The following is a 21,481-nucleotide window of genomic DNA, read 5'->3' as shown; positions in this document are numbered from 1 at the left end:
CTTCCCTCACAAGTCACTGAAATAATGAGTCAGACCATGACAAGCGTCCGGAGAACTTAACAGGAGTCAAGAGTATGGGAATATTCAGTAACTGCTTTTTAAAAATCTGATGTTAGTGTGTTTTGGATACAAGGGTAAGCAGAAGCTGTCCTCCTTCCTGGTTGTTACTTTCCAATAAAGACATTACTGCCTAATCCATATACTTTGTCTTTCAAAAATTCCAAACCTCACATCATTCCAGGGATTTTGGGCTCTCCTCCTTCTGAGGTCCCATAGCTGTGAGAGAAAGGCAGGGAAGGAAGCTCCTGAAAAAGCTTGGGAAAGCATCTGAGGTAAGTCTGGAAAAGGTTGCCTGGAGACCAGATGATCTTGAACTTTAGTTGTCCAGGAAACAGTGTGGCTCTTTCTACTGAACCTGAAAGGTTAGCCTCAGTCATCAAGGGCTGGCAGTGAATGTTCTGATTCAAAATGGACTCTTATGCAATCAATGATGCCACCCCTAATAGAATATAATGACTTTAAATATTCTTAAATGCATCCTGATGTGATAAAGGTCAGAGTTTCTACATTTAGATATTGGAGGCTAAAAGAGGTATTAAATAAAACCTATACAAATTCAACTTTAAAAAGATTCTCTCGCCGAAACCGGTTTGGCTCATTGGTAGAGCGTCGGTCTGCGGACTGAAAGGGCCCGGGTTCGATTCTGGTCAAGGGCATGTACACTGGTTGCGGGCACATCCCCAGTGGGGGATGTCAGGAGGCAGCTGATCGATGATTCTCTCTCATCGATGTTTCTAGCTATCTGTCCCTTTCCTTTCCTCTCTGTGAAAAATCAATAAAATATATTTAAAAAAAAAAAAAAGATTCTCTCGATTGTTAATAACTGTAACACAGACAACACAGCTAATTCAATATTAAATTCCCTTATTCAATAGGGTTCTGAGCATCTCTTTCCTTTAAAAAGATTTACCGGCTTACTCAGGTTTGCTCTGTTGGTAGGTATCCTGCCTACCAACTTGACTGTTGCTTCTATGGACCCTGTGGAAAGGAGTGGTCAGGAGGTGGGACATAACCAGCTGGCAAAGAGGCACTGGGCCTGGACCACACTGTGGCAGGAAGCGTGGTCAGGTCAGCAGTCACTAAAACAGAAAGTATCTGTCTCTCTCTCTCCAAACTCTTCAGTTTTCCTCATTAAACACATTCCCGTTGGATAATGACCATGAAAAGCAGCACATGGGCTCCCCTTGGGTCCAACAGTTCTACATCAATCAGGTGGAACCTCATAACTAAGATGCAGCTAATAACTTTTAAAAGTATACCAAGTGGCATTAAAAAGAATGATGTGTTATATACTAATATAGAAAGATAACCAAGACGTATAATTAAGTGGGGGGAAAATAAGTTCTGAAATAATATGAATGTTTAGTCCCATTTTTGAAGGAAGAAAAATGTGAGGTGTTTGTGTGTGTGTGTGTGTGTGTGTGTGTGTGTGTGTATACATGTACTTATATAGAATTGAAAATTTCTAGAAGAATATACAAGAAACTACTTACAATGGTTATCTGCAGAATAAGAGATTATAGGGAAGGATAAAAGAATTTAAGTTCCCTATGATCCCATTTATTTATGGAGAAAAATGTATCATATACATATACTTATGTATGCACATGTGTGTCACTGGATATTTCTAGAAGCATATACAAGAAAATATTAACAATGGTTATCATAGAGTGAGGGGGTGAGGAGAAAAAGGGACTCAATTCATACCATACGTATTTCTGCATTATTTAAATTATTTTATCATGAACACACGTTGCTTTTATAATTTAAAAAATTACCTTTTTCAATGAAAATAACCAAATATACAAATAATATTTATGGGAATGTCCTTTCTAGAGGCAACTAGCAATATGTATCAGGAACCTTAAAAGATGGTCACATGCTCTGACCTTCCTAGAAGTGGAATAACTATTGAGAAGGAATAGAGCAGAGTTAAAAGCAGAGACTTGGAGCCAGACTACCTGACTCAAATTCTTCTCCACCACTTTTACTAGATAAGTCACCTCAAGCTAATTAATTCACCTCTCTGTGCGTCCATTTCCTTTTTGTTTTAATCCTCACCAAGGATATTTTTTTTCCATTGATTTTTAGATAGAGTGAAAGGGAGAGGGAGAGAGAGATAGAAACATCAACGAGGAAAGAGACATATCGACTGGTTGCCTACCACACACCCCCAACTAGGGCCAAAGCCTGCAACCCGGGCATGTGCCCTTGACCGGAATCAAACCCGGGACCCTTCAGTCCACAGGCTGAAACCTATCCACTGAGCCAAACCGACTAGGGCATGACCCAATTCTCTTTTTTATAAAATACCATAGTTTATCCATTTTTGTAGACTTAGTTTGCATTTTGTTGCTATTACAAATAACGCTATAACATCCTCATATGTGTTCCTGTGGAAGTTTCTTTAAGGCAAATTCCTAGAACATACATTATGCATATTTTATCTATACTAGATATTTATAAATTACTTTTCTAAGAATTTTAACTCAGTTGGCAGTTTATAAGAGTTTACTGCTTTATACTGACTTTTTCTTGCCAGGCTTTTCAGTGTTCACCCTTGTATTACCGTGATTTTCATTTCCTTGATTACTAGAGCAGCGTTCACCAGCCTTTCAGATCTCACAGACCACCAGTGGTCCACAGACCACCGGTTGGCAACCACTGTACTAGAGAGTTGAAGTTTATTGGTGCATCACAGTTTTTATTGCCTTTTATGTCTCTCCATTTTCCTAAAAGATTTGTATTTTTTCCTAACAATATTCCTGTATATTTTATCTAAAACTTTTTTTTTTTTTTTTGTTTCATAGTTTTATTTTTTTTTTTTTTTATTTTTTTTTTTTTACTTCTTTTTTTTAATAAGTTTTTATTTTTCATATTATTACAAATGTTCCTTCCCCCCCCCCCCCACCATTGCTCTCCTCCACCAGGTTCCCACCCCACCCTCTGCCCTTTCCCCTCTCCCCATTGTCCTCATCCATAGGTGCACAGTTTATGTTCAGTCTCTTCCCACGCCCCCCTCTCCCCTTTTCCCCAAGAATCGTCAGTTCACTCCCCTTCCATACCTCTGATTCTATTATATTCAACAGTTAATATTGTTCATCAGATTTTTTTAATTTCCTTGGTTTTTAGATTCACTTGTTGATAATTACGTATTTGTTGTTCATAATTTTTATCTTTGTTTACTTTCTCTTCTGAAAGAACCCCCTTCAGCAATTCATATAATTCTGGTTTGGTGGTGATGAACTCCTTTAGCTTTTTTTTATTAGTGAAGCTCTTTATCTGGCCTTCGATTCTGAGTGATAGCTTTGCTGGGTAGCTTATTTTTGGCTGTAGGTTCTTGCTATTCATCACCTTGAATATTTCTTGCCATTCCCTTCTGGCCTGCATGGTTTCTGTTGAGAAGTCAGCTGACAATCGTATAGGTGCTCCTTTATAAGTTACTACCTTCTTTGCTCTTGCTTCTTTTAGTATTCTCTCTTTATCTTTTGCTCTTGGAATTTTAATAATGATGTGTCTCGGTGTGGTCCTCTTTGGATTCCTTTTGTTTGGAGTTCTGTGCGCTTCCTGGACTTGTAAGTCAAATTCTTTCACCAGGTGGGGGAAGTTTTCTGTCACTATTTCTTTCAGTATGTTTTCGATATCTTGCTCTCTCTCATCTTCTGGAACCCCCATAATTCTGATGTTGGTTCGCTTGAAGTTGTCCCAGAGGTTTCTTACATTATCTTCAATTTTCTGGATTCTCTTGCCTTCTAGCTTCTGTGGAGGAGTGTCTTCTGGCTCTTTATGTTCCAAATCTTTGACTTGATTCTTGCGATCTTCCCTTCTGTTTTTAGGACTCTGTAGAATATTTTTTATTTCAGACAATGTATTCTTTATTTCTTGTTGATCCCTTATCATTTCTTGTTGACTCCTTATTAATTCTAGTTGATCTCTTTTCATATCCTCATAGGCCTTATCCATCTTTTCTAGGAAATTCTTGAAAAACCTTATAAGCGTAGATTTGAACTCTATATCCAGACGCTTTTTGTCCTCCATTTCTTTCGTTTGTGATCTATTTTGTTGTCGCATTTCGCAGTTACAGATGGGACGGGGTTTCAGGGTGGAGCCTGCAGCTTTGGCTTCCGTCAGCCCCGCCCTCTGCGGGTCCTTCAGTGCTCGCTGCCCGCGCCTCTGAGAGAAAGGTGCCCTCGATTTTCGCCTGCTGCCAAACAGTCTATGCTCTCCCACAATGAGCCCGGTATTGGGGTTCAGTTCAGTTGGAAGTGGAGTTGGAGGTGGCGTTCACAGCAGTCTGGAGCCCCAGTCTCCTTCCGGCCAGGGCAATCCCGCGGCACAACCGACGGTCCCTTCTCTGGGGGCAGTGTGCGCGCCTCCGGGACCTCCTTTCTCCGCTACCCCGGGGTTCCGACTTACAGCCCAGCTCCCTATGGCTGAGCCTGAGTTCCCGGGGTCTGGCCCAGAACTGGGGTTCAGAGCAGTCAGGGGCCCAGCACAGTCGGAGTTTTATCTCCTTTCCGCTAGGGAACGCCCGCCAGGCACTCGGCCTCCCTCCTCTCCGGCTCCGTCCTCTCCGCGCGCCGCGTGTCTCTGTACCTTAGGCTTTTACAGCTCCTCCGCGCTTCCTTCTGGTTTTCTCCTTGCTTCTTGTTGTAGGATTTCCAGTCAGTCGACTTTCCTGTAGTTCTGGGTAATGTCCATTTTATATTTTAGTTGTATTTTATTAAAATTGTTGTGTGCGGCTGCGGCTAGTTGCCTACCCGAGCAGCCATCTTAGATTCTCCAATTTTTATCTAAAACTTTAAAAGTCATATAGAGCCGAAACCAGTTTGGCCAGTGGTAGAGAATCGGTCTGCAGACTGAAAGGTCCCAGGTTCGATTCCGGTCAAGGGCATGTACATTGGTTGCGGGCACATCCCCGGTAGGGGGTGTGCAAGAGGCAGCTGGTCAATGTTTCTCTCTCATCGCTGTATCTAGCTCTCTCTCTCTCCCCCTTCCTCTCTGTAAAAAATCAATAAAATATATATTTTTTAAAAATAAATAAATAAAAATAAAAGTCATATAGACAAATGACCATATAAATCTGTCCCTAGCCTTCTCTAAGTGTTTACTCAGTGAGTTAGGGAGGAACTACACAAGGTAAAAAATGCCAGGGACAGAGAAGGAAACAAATGAAAACAGGAAGACAGACAAGTTATTTTGGCAATGATAATTTATCCGTTTATGCCAGTGATTTTCAACCTTTTTTATCTCATGGCACACATACACTAATTACTAAAATTCTGCAGCACACCAAAAAATACATTTTCTGCCAAAAGAAAAAAAAAAGTATAATTTTGATTCATTTACACCAGATGGCTATTGCTATGTTGGCTGTTGTCATTTTTTAAAATTGATTTCAGAGAGGAAGGGAGAGAGAAACATCAACGATGAGAGAATCGTTGATTGGCTGCTTTCTGCACACGCCTTAACAGAGAGTAAGCCCACAACCTGGACTTCTGCCCTGACCAGGATTTGAACTGTGACCTCCTGGTTCATAGGTCAACACTCAGTCACTGAACCATACCAGCTGGACGTCATTTGTTTTATTTGACAATCTAAGAGAAAAGAGGTCAGTGCCCTAGACTAAATAGTCACAAATTTAATAGTCAAGAAATAGTCAAGAAATTTCACAAATTCTTGCAGCACACTGGTTTAAATCACTGGTTTATGCCCATCCTCACTCTTTTGTTCCAAAAAGGACTCGAGGCTACTTGTAAAAATAAATACAATATAAAACAAAATAAAAAAAATAAGTGAAGAACAGACAGCAATTGTATTATACACTGCTATGAACTATGAAGGCTTCAGTTAGGATGTATTTTAAAAGCAATAAAATTCTAGTGGGTCAATTTGCCGAATATAGTCCTTACAGGTAGCTTCCTATTAAAGTGATAGAGAATTGACAACTTCTAATATAAAGTGGATTAAAAAAAAAAAAAAAAAAAAAAAAAAAGAAGAAAAAGACAAAAACGTTTTTTTCAAAGATCTGAGTAAATTGCAAGAAACCCTACAATTGGCCCCGGCCGGCAGGTCAGCAGGCTGGAGCACCATCCCGACACACCACGTGTTCAGGTTCCATCACATACAAAAACCAGGACACACACAGAAACCAAACAATAAACACATAAATAAGTGGAACAATAGATTAAGTAAGTGTTTAAAGAATCCTACAATTTCCTAGGGAGAGCCCAAAACGTATTCTTAAACAAAAAATGCCTTGTCCTAGACAAGAGCAGTGGGTCCCACGTCTCAGTACAGCACAGCCCCTACCTCGGAGAACAGAAAACGTAGGATGGGGTCCAGGTGAAACTCAGGTGAGGACACTACTATCAAAAATCATCAGAACTCAGGTGACCAGGCTCATTTTATTTATTTATTTATTTTAAATATATTTTATTGATTTTACACAGAGAGGAATTGAGAGGGACAGAGAGTTAGAAACGTCGATGAGAGAGAAACACCTACCAGCTGCCTCTTACACACCCCCCACTGGGGATGTGCCCGCAACCAAGGTACATGCCCTTGACCAGAATCGAACCCGGGACCTTTCAGTCCGCAGGCCAACGCTCTACTGCTGAGCCAAACCGGTCCCGGCTGACCAGGCTCATTTTAATCTCAGAAAGCTTTTGAGATCATATCACCTCCTAAGAATACAGTGTAACTATTTTTCTTAAAAGTGCCTAACAAATGGTCTGGAGTAGGCCACCCAAGACTCTTAAGGGTGATATCACTAATTATCACTTAAGCACTCGGTGTCCCTGATGGTCTTATTTAAACATTAACCCATGCCGAAACCGGTTGAGCTCAGTGGTAGAGCGTAGGTCTGCAGACTGAAAGGTCCCAGGTTCGATTCCGGTCAAGGGCATGTACATTGGCTGCGGGCACATCCCCAGTAGGGGGTGTGCAAGAGGCAGCTGGTTGATGTGTCTTTCTCCTGGTCGATGTTTCTCTCTCATCGACGTTTCTAGCTCTATATCTCTCTCCCTTCCTCTCTGTAAAAAAATCAATAAAATATATTTTTTAAAAATAATAATAAAATAAACATTAACCCAGCCATTGGCCTTGCAGTCAAAATTCCTATCGATCAGATTTACAGCCCTTTGCATAATAAAGCATGGATTCGGCCACTTTGGAGAATATTTGCTATACTTGGGTGTGTTCTTCCACCTTTGAGCCCTTACATGGCCACTAGCCTGTACATCTAAGTACACACTAATCTCAAATTCTAATTAGAAGTATGTATATCATGAATTATTCAAATATAATCACTTTTCATAGTTTCTTTCTTCATATTATTCACAACAGTTAATTCTTATTGAACATTTACCATATGCCAAGTATGTTGTTCTCATTTAATCCCCACCTCAATTTAATTAGGAACATTCTATTATTACCCCAATTGTTCTGATGAGGAAAATGTCTGAAGAAGTGCTACAAGGGCAAAGACTGTTGTCTATCTTGGGCGTCCACTCTATTTCCAGCACCTCAGATTCTACCTGGCACAGAATGCACTCATTTATTTGTTCAATGAATTAATGATCAAACAACTTAATTCATTTCCCAAGACTAAGCAGCTGGTAAGTAGCAGAACTGGGATTCTGACACAAGTCTGACTCCAGAGCCCAAGCTTTTAACCACTGTTAGTCCTTTTGGGCTGCTATACAGAATAGAGACCTGATGCACAAAATTCATGCAAGAGTAGGCCTGCCTTCCCCCAGCTGCCGGCACCAGCTTTTCCTCTGGCACCGGGACCTGGGCTTCCCTCACAGCCCCCTCGGCTTTTGTCCAGAAGGACGTCCGATCTATTTAGCATATTATGCTTTTATTATTATAGATACACAGACTCAACAGAAATTTATTTCTAACAGTCTGGAAGCTAAGTCCAAGGTCTGGGCACCAGTATAGTCAGGTTCTGCTGAGAACCTGCTTTCTGGCTCATCAATAGTGTCTGCTCAGTGTCCTCTTTTGGGGGGAGGAGAAGAAGAGCTCTCTGGCGCTTCTTTTATCAAGGTTATTACCCTCATTCATGAGGGCTCCATCCTCATGGCCCAATCACCTCCCAAAGATCCCTAACACTAACACTAACACACTGGGCATTAAGGATTTCCAATAGGAATTTTGGGAGGACACAAACATTTAGTAGAAAACTCTGCTAAAACCACAAACCTTTTTTGGAGGGTAACTTTTCATTTTGACGTATAATTTCAAGATTATAGAAAAGTTGCAAGAATAATACAAGAAACTCCTATACACAGTTTACTCAGATCCACTGATTGTTAACATTGTGTCCTACACTGCAGACCTTTTACACTCAATGGATTAAGCAAATCAGCCTAGGCCCGGAGTTGTTCCCTGTATAAACCAGGAACTGCCTAGCTTTGTGCCAAACTCACTTCTACCGCTCCTTCCTTTCCCTCCCAGTCCCAGTCTCTGTCCCCTGACCCTCAGGGCATCCTCATATCCCAGCTCCAATCTTCTTGTTAACATTTCCCTGTTCTCTCTCCAGGCCCTGCAGCCCAGCACTGCCCCAAAGGCTCTGCTCCTTCCCAGCACTTCTGTCCTAAGCCTGAAGCCATAGTAACAGAGTTGTGCACAAAGCAAACCTCAAAAAGCAAGCAGTTTTTCACCCAGATGGACTTCACGAATTCATTATAAAGAAACCTATATAATAAAATAGTAATATGCAAATTAACTATCACTCCACTACGTCCATAAGCCAATCAGGATCAAGTATGCAAATTAACCCAACCAAGATGGCTGTGACCACGGAGCGAACAAGTGGCTTGTGTTTCCCCGGCCTACGCCTCCACTCAAGGCTACAAAATTTCAATTATAGAAGATAAATAAATTCCAGATACCAAGGCCTCTACTTGGGTTGCTGGGGGGCACGGCTGGCCTGCAAACCACCACAGGCCCCTCACCCAGGTCGCCCCACACCCCAAAGGAATCCCCACCCTGATCCAGAATACACTTCAGGGCAAACCAGCTGGCCCTCACCCATGCACCAGGCCTCTATCCTATCTAATAAGAGTAATATGCAGATTGACCATCACTCCAACACACAATATGGCTGCCTCCATGTGGTCAAAGATCCTGACCCCATGTGGACACAAGATGGCCACCACAAGATGGCCAACAGGGGAGGGCAGTTGGGAGGGACTGGGCCTGCAGGGAAGGGCAGTTTAGGGGGGACCCAAGACTGCAAGGGAGAGCAGTTGAGGGGGACTAGGCCTGTAGGGGAGGGCAGTTAGGGGTGACCAGGCTTGCAGGGAAGGACAGTTAGGGGCAAGAAGATTGGCAGGGAAGCAATTAGGCATCAATCAGGCTGACAGGGAAGTGGTTAGGGGGTGATCAGGCTGGCAGGCAGAAGCGGTTAGGGGCAATCAGGAAGACAGGCAGGTGAGCAGTTGGGAGCTAGCAGTCCTGGATTATGAGAGGGATGTCAGACCCTCGAGGGATCCCAGATTGGAGAGGGTGCAGGCTGGGCTGGGGGACACATCTTCTCCCCCCCCCATGCATGAATTTTGTGCACCAGGCATCTAGTGGTAAAATAATCATATACTAAAGATAAAATACTGTGTTGAAATAAAATCCTTGAAATATTAAAAGCAAAATAGAAAAGGCATCAAATAAGCAAAAATACCTAAAATTATATTCTAAAATGTAATTTTTTAAAAATAAAATAAAATAAAATTATATTCTACATGCAACTATATGAGATGATAGAAAAATGATACATGTTCAGTTTATATATACCAGAGTAGGCAAAAGTAGGTTTACAGTTGTTGGTATAGAAAAACATGCAAGTTATGATTATAATAATACAAGACTTATATAGTATTCGGGCCAGATGTTCCCCACCCTTGGATTAAATGAACAAATCCTCTGAACTTTGGTACGTCATAAACAGCAATTATTGTTATCCATATATATTTTTGGTTTTTTTCTTGGTCAAATTTCTACCTGTAATACTAGTTTTCCATTTATAGTGATTACAAAATGTTGCCTACTTTCATAAATTAATTTAGGTTAAAAACAAAAACAGGTGAGTCTATATAAAGAAAAACAAAAGGGCTGTCCACATAACTGAGCCTCAGCATGAGTTGGCTCACCAGAGTTGAGCCACACCATCCATAAATTAATGCTTTTTCCTATTCCCTAAAAGCCTAGTTTTTCACTGATATAAGGACCTATCATTTTTTATTTTATTTTTTATTTTTTTTAAATATATTTTATTGATTTTGTACAGAGAGGAAGGGAGAGAGATAGAGAGTTAGAAACATCGATGAGAGATAGACATCGATCAGCTGCCTCTTGCACACCCCCTACTGGGGATATGCCCGTAACCACGGTATATGCCCTAGACCGGAATCGAACCCGGGACCTTTCAGTCCCCAAGCCAAGGTTCTATCCATTGAGCCAAACCGGTCTTGGCAGGATCTATCATTTTTTTAAAACATATTTTTATTAATTTCAGAGAGGAAGGGAGAGAGTTAGAGACATCAATGATGAGAGAGAATCATTGATTGGCTGCCTCCTGCGCGCCCCTCACTGGGGAATTGAGCCCGCAACCTGGGCATGTGCCCTTGACCAGAATCGAACCTGGGACCCTTCAGTCCTCAGGCCAACGCTCTATCCACTGAGCCAAACTAGCTAGGGCAGGGGCTATCACTTTTCAACTATCACCTGAGATTCCTCTGTACTCCAGCTCCTAGCAAGATGAGGTCATTTGAGAGATGTAAACTCCACTCATGCACTTCCTTTTCCTATAACCTCTCTCTCAGCCCAGGTTTCCAATCACCAGTACCAACAAAAGCTGGAGAACTGAGTGTTCTCACCACCCACTGGCACTCAGTGAGGAGCACTCGAGGCGAGGCGGGAGCCAACTGACCTTCAGGGCTTTGAAGATGACTCCTGGGTGCCGGGGCGAACGGGTGGTGTTGTTCTCTAGCTGCTGCTCCAAAGCTCTCCGGAGCCCGGAGAAGTCCGTGGGAGGGTTGTAAGTCCTGGTTCCCTTGTAGTGAATGGAGCTGAAGGCTTCAGGGAAGCGGCCCAGCTTCCGGAAACGGTCCTGGATGAGCTTCTCCGGCACCTCTGACGGGTGATCTGGACAAGCAAAAATAGGAACCTGAAAAGTGACCTTTCGTTCGTTTGTTTGTTTACACTCCTCACCCGATGGTATGTTTTTAGGAAGGGAGAGGTAGAGAGATGGAAACATCAATGAGAGAGAGAATCGGCTGCCTCCTCACCAAGAACCATGCCTGCAACCTGGGCATGTGCCCTGACTGGGAATCAAACCACTGAGCTATGCCATCTGCGCTGTTTTTATTGATTTTAGAGAGGAAGGGGGAGAGAGAGTGAGAAACATTGATCATTTGTCTTCTGTATGCCCCGATCCGGGATCAAACCCAAAACCTTTTAGTGTGGGATAGTGCTCTAACCAACCGAGCCACCCCGCCAGGGCAACAGTGACCTTTCTTTAAAAAAAAAAAAAAAAAAAAAAAGTTGCCAAAACCAGTTTGGCTCAGTGGATAGAGCTTTGGTCTGCGGACTGAAAAGTCCCAGGTTCGATTTTGGTCAAGGGCATGTGCCTTGGTTGTGGGCACATCCCCAGTAGGAGGTGTGCAAGAGGCAGCTGATCGATGATTCTCTCTCATAGATGTTTGTAGTAACTCTCTATCCCTCTCTCTTCCTCTCTGTAAAAAAATCAATAAAATAGCCGAAACCGGTTTGGCTCAATGGATAGAGCGTCGGCTTGGGGACTGAAGGGACCCGGGTTCGATTCCAGTCAAGGGCATGTACCTTGGTTGCGGGAATATCCGATATTTCTAGCTCTCTATCTCTCTCCCTTCCTCTCTGTACAAAATCAATAAAATATATTTTTTTAAAAATCAATAAAATATATTTTTAAAAATAAATAAATAAAATTAAAATAAAAAAGTCACCCCTCTTTCATTGCAAAAGTCTGACTCCATATATATATATAAAATACTTAAGCAGGCATAACTTAAGCAGGCAAGGGTTACCCTGTTAGAATTCAGGTTACCCTACTGAGCAGGACTGAGCAGGACTTCTATGAAGAGGGTGGTGGTGTGTCAAGATCTCAAACTGATTTCACGGGTATGTTCAGTAAATGAAAACTCATCAAGTTATACACTTCTGATATGATGTGCACTTTTCTCTCTGTACATTATTCAAGAAACTTTTTTTAAAAATCTGCTCATTATGCCCTGGCCGTGTGGCTCAGTTGGTTAGAGCATTGTCCCGGGCCGTAAAGATCCAAAGTAGCACAAAAACGCTGATTCCAGGAGGCATTCAAAATTTGGCATTTCAAAAAAAAAAAAAAAAAAAAATTTGGCATTTCCAACCTGCTCTCCTTACCTTAAAATCAATTGCTATGAATTACTTCTTCCATTCTGGAACACTTAGATTTCTTGTCTTCCCACTAAACCAAAGTCCACCATATTCTAACTCCTTAATATGGCCCAGACTGTCCACTTCCCTCTTACTGCCACTGCCCTGGCTCACCCCCGTCACTTCTCACCTAGAACTGTGAAAACCTCCTGGCTGGTCTCCCTGACTCTTCCAGGCATGCCTCTCCAGTTCATCCTACAACAGGATCTTTTGAAAACACAGGATTGACCATATAACTCCCCGCTTAAAATCCTGCCATACTTAAGAACTGAGTCACAAACATCCATGATCTAATTCCCAAGAATATCCCCACCATTCCTTCTCATACAATCTATGCTTCAGACACACTGAGCCTCTTCATTTATCCACTGAGCGTACGTCAGAGGAGAGCCTACTGTGAATCAAGCACTAGGCCACTTTGGATGTAGCAGTAAGACAGACAAGGTTCCTGCCATGTGGAATTTCCATTCGAATGGGAAAAGATCAAAAACAAGTAAGCAAATACACAGCATGATTTCTGATAGAGAAAAGTACCCTAATGCAAATGAATAGGGTGATGCAATAAGAGCACAACCACCAGGATGCAGGAACAACTCTACGGGACAGTCAGGAAAGGCTCCGAGGAGATGAGAGTTGACTCTGAAAAACCTATGGCTAGGTGGGGGAAGAGCAGCGTATGCCAAGGTGTCGAGAGAAAAAGATAGGACTAGTGGAGGGAGTATACACATATGTCATGTGTGTGCACATATACAAACGCGTGAAAAGAGGAGGGCATTTAGTGGGTGAGGGGAGGGAAGGAAGGCGGATAACTAAAGAAGTTCAGAGACGCAGCTAGAAGTCAGAGTGAGGACACCATAATTAGGAGTTTGGATTTTATTTTGATGTAGACAAAGCTGCTGACAGGCTATAAGCAGGAGTATGACATGATCTAATTTATAAACTAAGCTTTTAAAAAGATGGCTCTGGATGCTGTGTGGAAGATGCACTGAAGGGAGCTACAATGGAAGTCAGGAAGCTGTAGTAGAACTTCCTCCTTCAAACTACTAGGCATTTGCCCTTCCTAGAGCATCGCTCTACCCCTCTGCTCCCTAGCCATGTCTCTAGTGTTCAAATATCACCTCCTCTTTCCTAGAAGGTATAGAGTGTCCCTCTTCCACACTCCCACAGCTCCCGTACCTGCATCTACTACAGAACAGAACAGAACACCCGTGGTTCCTCCAACTACACCGTGATTTACTAGAGGGTGGGAATTGTGTTCCTTTTCAGCTTGGTGCCCCAGAGCTCAGCACATTGTGCACTTAGTAAGCTTTGTTCAACTGAATAACAGGCAAATGGTGTTATTGCTATCAGGGACAATACTAATATTCCCACCTGCTCCCTCAATCTCCTTCTCAGGTCATGATCTTGCTTCCTATTTATCTAAGACCGTGGTCTGCAAACTACGGCTCTTTGGCCCCTTGAGTGTGGCTCTTCCATAAAATACCACGGCCTGGAGTATATTGGAGTCTATGTTGAAGAAGTGGTGTTAGAAGTTTAAAAAATTTGACTCTCGCCGAAACCAGTTTGGCTCAGTGGATAGAGCGTCAGCCTGCGGACTCAAAGGTCCCGGGTTCGATTCTGGTCAAGGGCATGTACCTTGGTTGCGGGCACATCCCCGGTAGGGGGTGTGCAAGAGGCAGCTGGTCGATGTTTCTCTCTCATCGACGTTTCTAGCTCTCTATCTCTCTCCCTTCCTCTCTGTAAAAAATCAATAAAAATATATTAAAATATATAAAAAATCTGACTCTCAAAAGAAATTTCAATCATTGTACTATTAATATTTGGCTCTGTTGACTAATGAGTTTGTCAACCACTGATCTAAGAAAACAGAAACAATAAGACAACACACACACATACACACACAAAACTCTTACTTGTAACTGTGTCCATACATTCTATCTTCTCTCCCATCTATAATATAGATGAACTGTCCATGCTCCTAAGGCCAATGTCCTTGCTGTCTCATACATCTACTTTCCAGTGAATTACTCTCATCAGTACACAAATATCTGCAATACCTTTCTTTTTTTTTCTTTTTTTTTCCTTTTTTAAAAAAAATATATTTTATTGATTTTGTACAGAGAGGAAGGGAGAGAGAGAGTTAGAAACATCGATGAGAGAGAGTCATCGATCAGCTGCCTCTTGCACACCTCCTACTGGGGATATGCCCGCAACCAAGGTACATGCCCTTGACCGGAATCGAACCCGGGACCCTTCAGTCCCCAAGCTGATGCTCTATCCATTGAGCCAAACCGGTTTTGGCCTGCAATACCGTTCATGTTAAATTTTAAAAAGGGAAAATTCCTTGAATTCCCACATTAGCCTGCAGCTATCATTTATTTGTCTGCTAGCTTTTATAGAACTCTTTGAAAGAGTTGAATATACTCACTGCCTTCATTTTTCTACTCCTATTCACTCTCAATCCCACTCTGACTAGGCTTTCCTACTCACCATCCCTGGGAAACAGGTTTTAATACAGACCACCAAGGACCTCTATTTTGCCAAAGCCATTCAACAATTCTTGATCCTCATCCTAACCATAAGCAGATTATATATACTAGAGGCCAGTTGCACGAAGATCCGTACAATAGGCCTTCCTTCCCCTGGCTGCCTGCATCGGTTTTCCTCTGGCACCTGGGACCCAGGCCTTCACTCAAGCAGGAGCCTTCAGTCTTCACTCCAGTGGGAGCGCAGCTCCTGTAGCTCCCTCTGCCCCCCCACACTCCCCCTCATAGCAGGCATCCTGTCCCACCCAGCACTACACACCTGCATGCATGCTGCCCAGAGGCCCAGAGGGACTGGGGGGCGGGGCCTCTGGCATCTTTGTTGGGTTAATTTGCATATTCACTCCTGATTGGCTGGTGAGTGGCACAAAGTGGCGGCCAGTTTGCATATTTCTTTTTAATTAGTGTAGGTGTGTGTGTGTATGCACATATATGTATGTATATGTATGTATTTATTGGTTTCAGAGAGAAAGGGAAAGGGAGAGATAGAAACATCAATGATGAGAGAGAATCATTGATCGGCTACCTCCCATAAACCCCCTACTGGGGATCAAGCCCACAACCCAGGCATGTGCCCTTGGCCAGAATCAAACCTGGGACCCTTCAGTCCACAGGCCTACACTCTATCCACTGAGCCAAACCGGCAAAGGCCATAAGCAGATTTCAACATGGTTGATTCATTCCGTCCTTCTAGAAACATTTCCTTATGTCTTGCCCAGGCCGAAATTTTTCTAGGCAATGGCCACCATCAAGTTGCTTTTACAGCCCAATGGCTGCCTCTTTGTACCAAGAAAGGTCAGTCTGTGACACAGTACCCCATCTACTCACCAGAGCCCAGCAGCTGAGTGTGCACAGTCTCATGGAAAATGATAACAGCAGGGCCTAGGGTGGACAAGGGCACATCCAGGCCACAGCGGGCAGTAGTAGCCTTGAGCTCCTTGGTGAAGTGCTTCAGATAAGCTTCTGAGGCGTCCCCGAGGAACTTGAAGAGGTCATTATGCAGCCGGTCTGCATGAGTTCGATAGATGACGAGGTCTGAGATGGCCAGGACCTTAAGCAGCAGCCGTGTTCTCTGGCTGATATTCACCGTAGCCCCCAGGAGCCCTTCCGTGTCTATCACTGCTACTTTGTGGACTGGGTCGTAGGCTGCCCACACTCCCACGGTGCAGGACTCCTGGGCAGGGGAGGTTTTGAAGACTTCACGGCCATAAAAGAAAGTGTGATTGAGGGTATGAGACTTCCCATCACCAGTATTTCCAAAAATGGAGACAACCTTCAGATGCTGATCAGGTTTGCAGTCCAATTTCCTAATAAAGTCCTCTTCATTAGACACCTTAAAAAAAAATACAATGAAATCAAGAAATGGCAAAATAGCTAGAAACATGTGCAAGAAGAACAAATGCTTCCCAGAGTCAAGGTCCTTGACTGACTTGTTAAAATGGCAAGGAAAAGAAGCCCCAGTATAACAGCCTCCACCCAGCCCTTACCCTTAGCAAAGAGCTAACAGGAACTTTTAAAGCCTCAGTCAGTATCAGAACTTAGTAGTCATAAAGAACTAAAAGTATAAAATTCTCAGAAGAGAACATAGGAACAAATTTTTATGACCTTGGATTAAGCCATGGTTTCTTAGTTAATACAGCAAAAGCTATACAACAAAAGAAAAAATAGATAAAATGGACTATCACAAATGAAAGCTATCATTCTGCAAAGGATATTATTAGCAAGGCAGTGAAAAGACACCCAAAGAATGGGAGAAAATATTTGTAAATCATATATTTAATAAGAGTCTAGTGTTTAGGGTATGTAAAGCATTCAACATGAGCCTGACCAGTGTGGCTCAGTGGTTGAGCATCGACCTATGAACCAGGAGGTCACAGTTCAATTTCCAATCAGGGTACATGTCTGGGTTGCAGGCTCAATCCCCTATGGGGGCGGGTGGGAAGGGGGAGAGGAAGGGGGACATGTAGGAGACAGCAGATCAATGATTCTCTCTAATCATTAATGTTTCTATCACCCTCTCCCTCTCCCTTCCTCTCTGAAATCAATAAAAACTTAAAAAAAAAAAAATAATGCCAGGCCCTACCCAGTGTGACTCAGTTGGACCATCGCCTAGTGAACCAGAAGGTTGCCAGCTATATTCCCAGTCAGGGAACATGCCTGGGTTGAGGGTTCCAACCCCAGTGGGGGCATGTACAGGAGTCAACCAATCAATATTTCTCTCATATTGATGTTTCTCTTTTACTCTCTTTCCTCCTTTCCCTCTCTCTAAAATAATAATAATTATATTTATACATATATAATTATATGTATTACATATATATGTACACACACACACACACACACACACACACACACACACACACACCTATTTTAAAAAGGCCAGGAAGGAAGAGACCTGGTGCCAATGAAATATCAGGAGCTCCAAAAAGATTCTCAGGGCCACTACCCTCAGAACACAGATTCCCAAGAACAAAATTCCTAATCCAAAAAGTAAAAGAGTGATGAACCTTTACAGCAAGTATCCTCCAGCCATAAGAAAAAAATACCTTCCTGATATTCAAGTATGCTGGTTTGAAAAAGAGCAGCTAGAGAAATGTAAATAGACCACTGAATGTGATCATATCAGCCCTCATTTCCCATAACCTCAGGATGGTAAACCACTCATCATTCTATTAATAACGCCACTATTGTTACATAGTTAGGAGCCTTAATGTTAGTGATCAGACTAATAATTTTCTAAATGCCCACTATATCCTAGGGCAGGACCCTGTCTATTTTCTCTTTACATCTCTAGCAATTGGAACACCACGTGACACAGAGGAGTTCAATGTCCAGCTATTGAATAAATGAAGGCCAGACACCCTGTTTGCCATTTTAATCACTTTTCTCCACCCCTTTTCTTCCTCAGGGCTTACCACACAGCCTCATTCAGTCAACCTGGTAATGGGCTCGTGGTTTACCAGACAACTGAGAGGAACAAGAAGTTACATGAACAGTTCATTCTATTGATTTATTTTAAATCTTTATTGTTGAAAATATTACATATATCCCCTCCCTGCCCCCCAGTAACTCCCTCCAGCCCAGCCCCACTGCCCACCCCAGGCTTTCACCACCTAATTGTCCATGTCCATGGGTTATGCATATATACATACATGGTCTTCGGTTGATTACCTCCCACCCACCCATCTTCCCCCGCCTTCCCTCTGAGATTCTGCATTCAGAACAGCCCATTTTAGACTGGTGTCACTCCACCAGTCTGGTTCCCAGCTGCTAAGTTGGCCAGCAGGAGAAACAAAAGCTCCATAAAGCACAGCTGGTGTGGCTCAGAGGTTGAGCATTGACCTATGAACCAGAATGTCATGGTTCAACCCCTGGTCAGGGCACATGGGCGGGTTTCAGCTCAATCCCCAGTGGGGCAAGTGCAGGAGGCAACCGATCAATGATTCTCTCTCATCATTAGTTTCTCTCTCCCTTGCTCTCTGAAATCAACAAAATAATATATATTTTTAAAAGCTCCATAAACATCTACTAGCAAGGATCCACCACAAGAGCCATTCACCTTCTCAAACAGTCCTCAGTATCCATAAGGGTTGAAGAGTACAGCTTAAGATTTTCTCCCCTAGAAATCTACTGTTATCAATCTGTTAGCCCACAACTGGTACCCATATATGTTAAGAGGAGGCACCTATAAAGAGACACATGGGAACCTTCAGATACAGAATTAAATGTCTCATTACTCATATTGATTAAGTGCTGACTAAATGATGTACATAACATATATAAATTCATTTGGGATGAAAATAAAACACTCCCTATAAGCATCTGGGACATTGTTTGGGCACTTGGTATCCTGGGGTATTGTATTAAACACATCTGTTCATGTGTTGGGCATATACAACTGAGTCTAGAGCAAAGAATTCTGGGAGAAGCTCAAAACTCTAGGCTGGGTTTTGTTTTTTGTTTTTTTTGTTTTTTTCCTATTAATTGATTTGAGGGAGGGACAAACATTAACATAAGACACATGGACTGTTTGCCTCCCATACACGCACTCCGACCGGGAATCTAATCTGCAACCTGGGTGGGAATGTGCCCTGAGTGGGAATCCAAGCCGAGACCTTCTAGTACACAAGAACAATGCTTCAACCAACTGAGCCACACCAGCCAGGGCCATAGGCTGACTGCCCTGGCTAATCATTTAACATGCACTGACTGCTTTTTTTTTTTTTAATATATATTTTATTGATTTTTTACAGAGAGGAAGGGAGAGAGATAGAGAGCCAGAAACGTCAATGAGAAAGAAACATCGACCAGCTGCCTCTTGCACACCCCCAACCGGGGATATGCCCGCAACCAACGTACATGCCCTTGACCGGAATCGAACCTGGGACCCCTCAGTCCGCAGACCGCTCTACCACTGAGCCAAACCGGTTTCAACACTGACTGCATTTTTTATGTGTAAAATGGGGATATAACCACTTTTGCCTCCCTTGACAGGGTAGTGGTTGCTAATCAAATAGATAAATAAGAATGTGCCTTGAAAACAGAAAACATGGTTCATTTTTCCTTCCAGTATCTTTCACATAATTTTGCTCCCATTTTTACTACTCAATTCATATTTAAATGAGCCAGGAGAGAACAGCCTAGGCCTAGGAGGCAGCAAGACTGGTTTTCAGTCAGGGGAGGGAAAAGTAAAAATAAGAAGACTCCCTTTCATGAGGGAAGGAAAGGGCCAGAAGGGACAAGGCTCCTGCTCCACTGGTTCTTCCTGTTTGCAATCAATGATCCCACTTTGCATAGCACAGCGCCTGGCACAAAGTAAGCGCTCAATAAATCCTGGCTGTTAATATTTAAAGACCAGCACTGGGAAAACATCCAGGGGCACTGAGCAGCAGCTGGGCTGGGACCTGCTTGGTGCTCAGAAGTTGCTCATTCAGGTACTCAATCAGCAAGGGTGAAGTCTACACTGATTCTACCTAAGAAATGCTTGCTGCTTGCTTCTGATAACTTCTTTCCTCTCCCTCAAATCAAAACAACGTATTACCATTCATTCTGGCTTTATAGTTGACTCTTAGTAAAGTTGGCATCTAACTGCATACACATCTTCAAGAAACCAAACAGTATACCTCTTCATCTCACTCACAAAGCTTTTCACTTTGTGTTGAGTTTTAAGTAGAGTTTCTAAAATGAAAAATAACAGTACTCAGTGAACTTCATTGTTCCAAGTTAGAATTCAGAGCAGTTTATGGTAGTGAAAAGGATCCAGCAGTCAACCTCTGACCCAGAATGATGACAATCTCCCTTAAGAAATTCCTTCTTAGCCCTCCCAGAATCCTCCAGGAAGAATGACCAACCGCATGGGCTTTGTTCTGAGGAGACCTGGGAAGGGAAAAGCAAGAGATGGGGAAAGAGCCTTGGAAAGTAAAGTTCAACAGAACACAGTCGGACTCCTGAAATTAAACACCAAAGACAACAGAAAACAATCGCAAGGCAAGTAGCTCAGCATTGAGGTTCTTTCCGTTTTGGCCTCAAGGGGTGAAAAGGATCTAATTGGTACCAACTACAATCATACAGTCCTTCAAATCTTTATAAAGATGTTTGTTCCACGTGGCCAAGGGCAAAAATCAGCTCCTAACCCAAAGCAATAGAAAGAGCTAAGGGACACTTGCTTGCTTTCAATAACAATCTAATGCCTATCATAAATTCCACCCCTGAACCAAAAAGATTTATTTTTTAAATATGTTTTTATTTGTTTTAGGGGTGGGGAAGGGATAGGGGGAGAGAGAGAAAAACATCAATGTGAGGGAGAAACATCGATTGGCTGCCTCCCACACACACCTTATCCAGAGATCAAGCTGCAACCTGGGCATGTGCCCTGACCAGGAATGGAACTAGCGAGCTTTCTATGCACAGGATGATGCTCAACCCACTGAGACACACCGCTAAGACCCAATAGATTATTTTATACCTCTCCATTGAGATTCTAAAACTAGTCTAAGTTGCCCTATCCGGTTTGGCTCAGTAGCTAGAACATTGGCCTGCAGACTGGAGGGTCCTGGGTCCGATTCCCATCAAGGGCACATACCTCAGTTGCAGGTTTGATCCCTGACCTTGGCTGGGGTGTGTGTGAGAGGTAACCAATCAATGTGTCTCTCTTACATCAATGTTTCTCTCTGTCTCTCTTCCTCTCCCACTCTCTCTAAAAAACAATGAAAAATATCCAAAGTGAGGATTAATAAAAAATAAATAAATAAAAAATAAAACCCAGTCTAAGCCCTAACCAGTTTGGCTCAGTGGATAGAGTGTCAGCCTGCGGACTCAAGGGTCCAAGGTTTGATTCCGGTCAAGGGCATGTACCTTGGTTGTAGGCACATACCCAATAGGGAGTGTGCAGGAGGCAGCTGATCTATGCTTCTCTCTCATAG

The 21,481-nt window shown here is 42.8% G+C and overlaps 1 protein-coding gene across 1 annotated transcript in view; it reads right to left on the bottom strand.

The window, feature by feature from the left end:
• The window catches only part of ZFYVE1 (zinc finger FYVE-type containing 1), a 51,242-nt gene that overhangs the window by 12,348 nt on the left and 17,413 nt on the right, over nt 1-21,481 (bottom strand). The window contains exons 3-4 of the mRNA XM_084892813.1: nt 15,888-16,392; nt 10,994-11,208 (exon numbers count right to left, since the gene is read on the bottom strand). Coding sequence (XP_084748939.1) covers nt 10,994-11,208; nt 15,888-16,392 — 720 coding nt within the window. The remainder of the gene's footprint in view (nt 1-10,993; nt 11,209-15,887; nt 16,393-21,481) is intronic.

The sequence above is a fragment of the Pipistrellus hanaki genome, assembly GCF_964339955.1.
Source record: "Pipistrellus hanaki genome assembly, chromosome: 1".
Taxonomy (NCBI): domain Eukaryota; kingdom Metazoa; phylum Chordata; class Mammalia; order Chiroptera; family Vespertilionidae; genus Pipistrellus; species Pipistrellus hanaki.
This window is presented reverse-complemented; position numbering and strand designations above follow the sequence as displayed.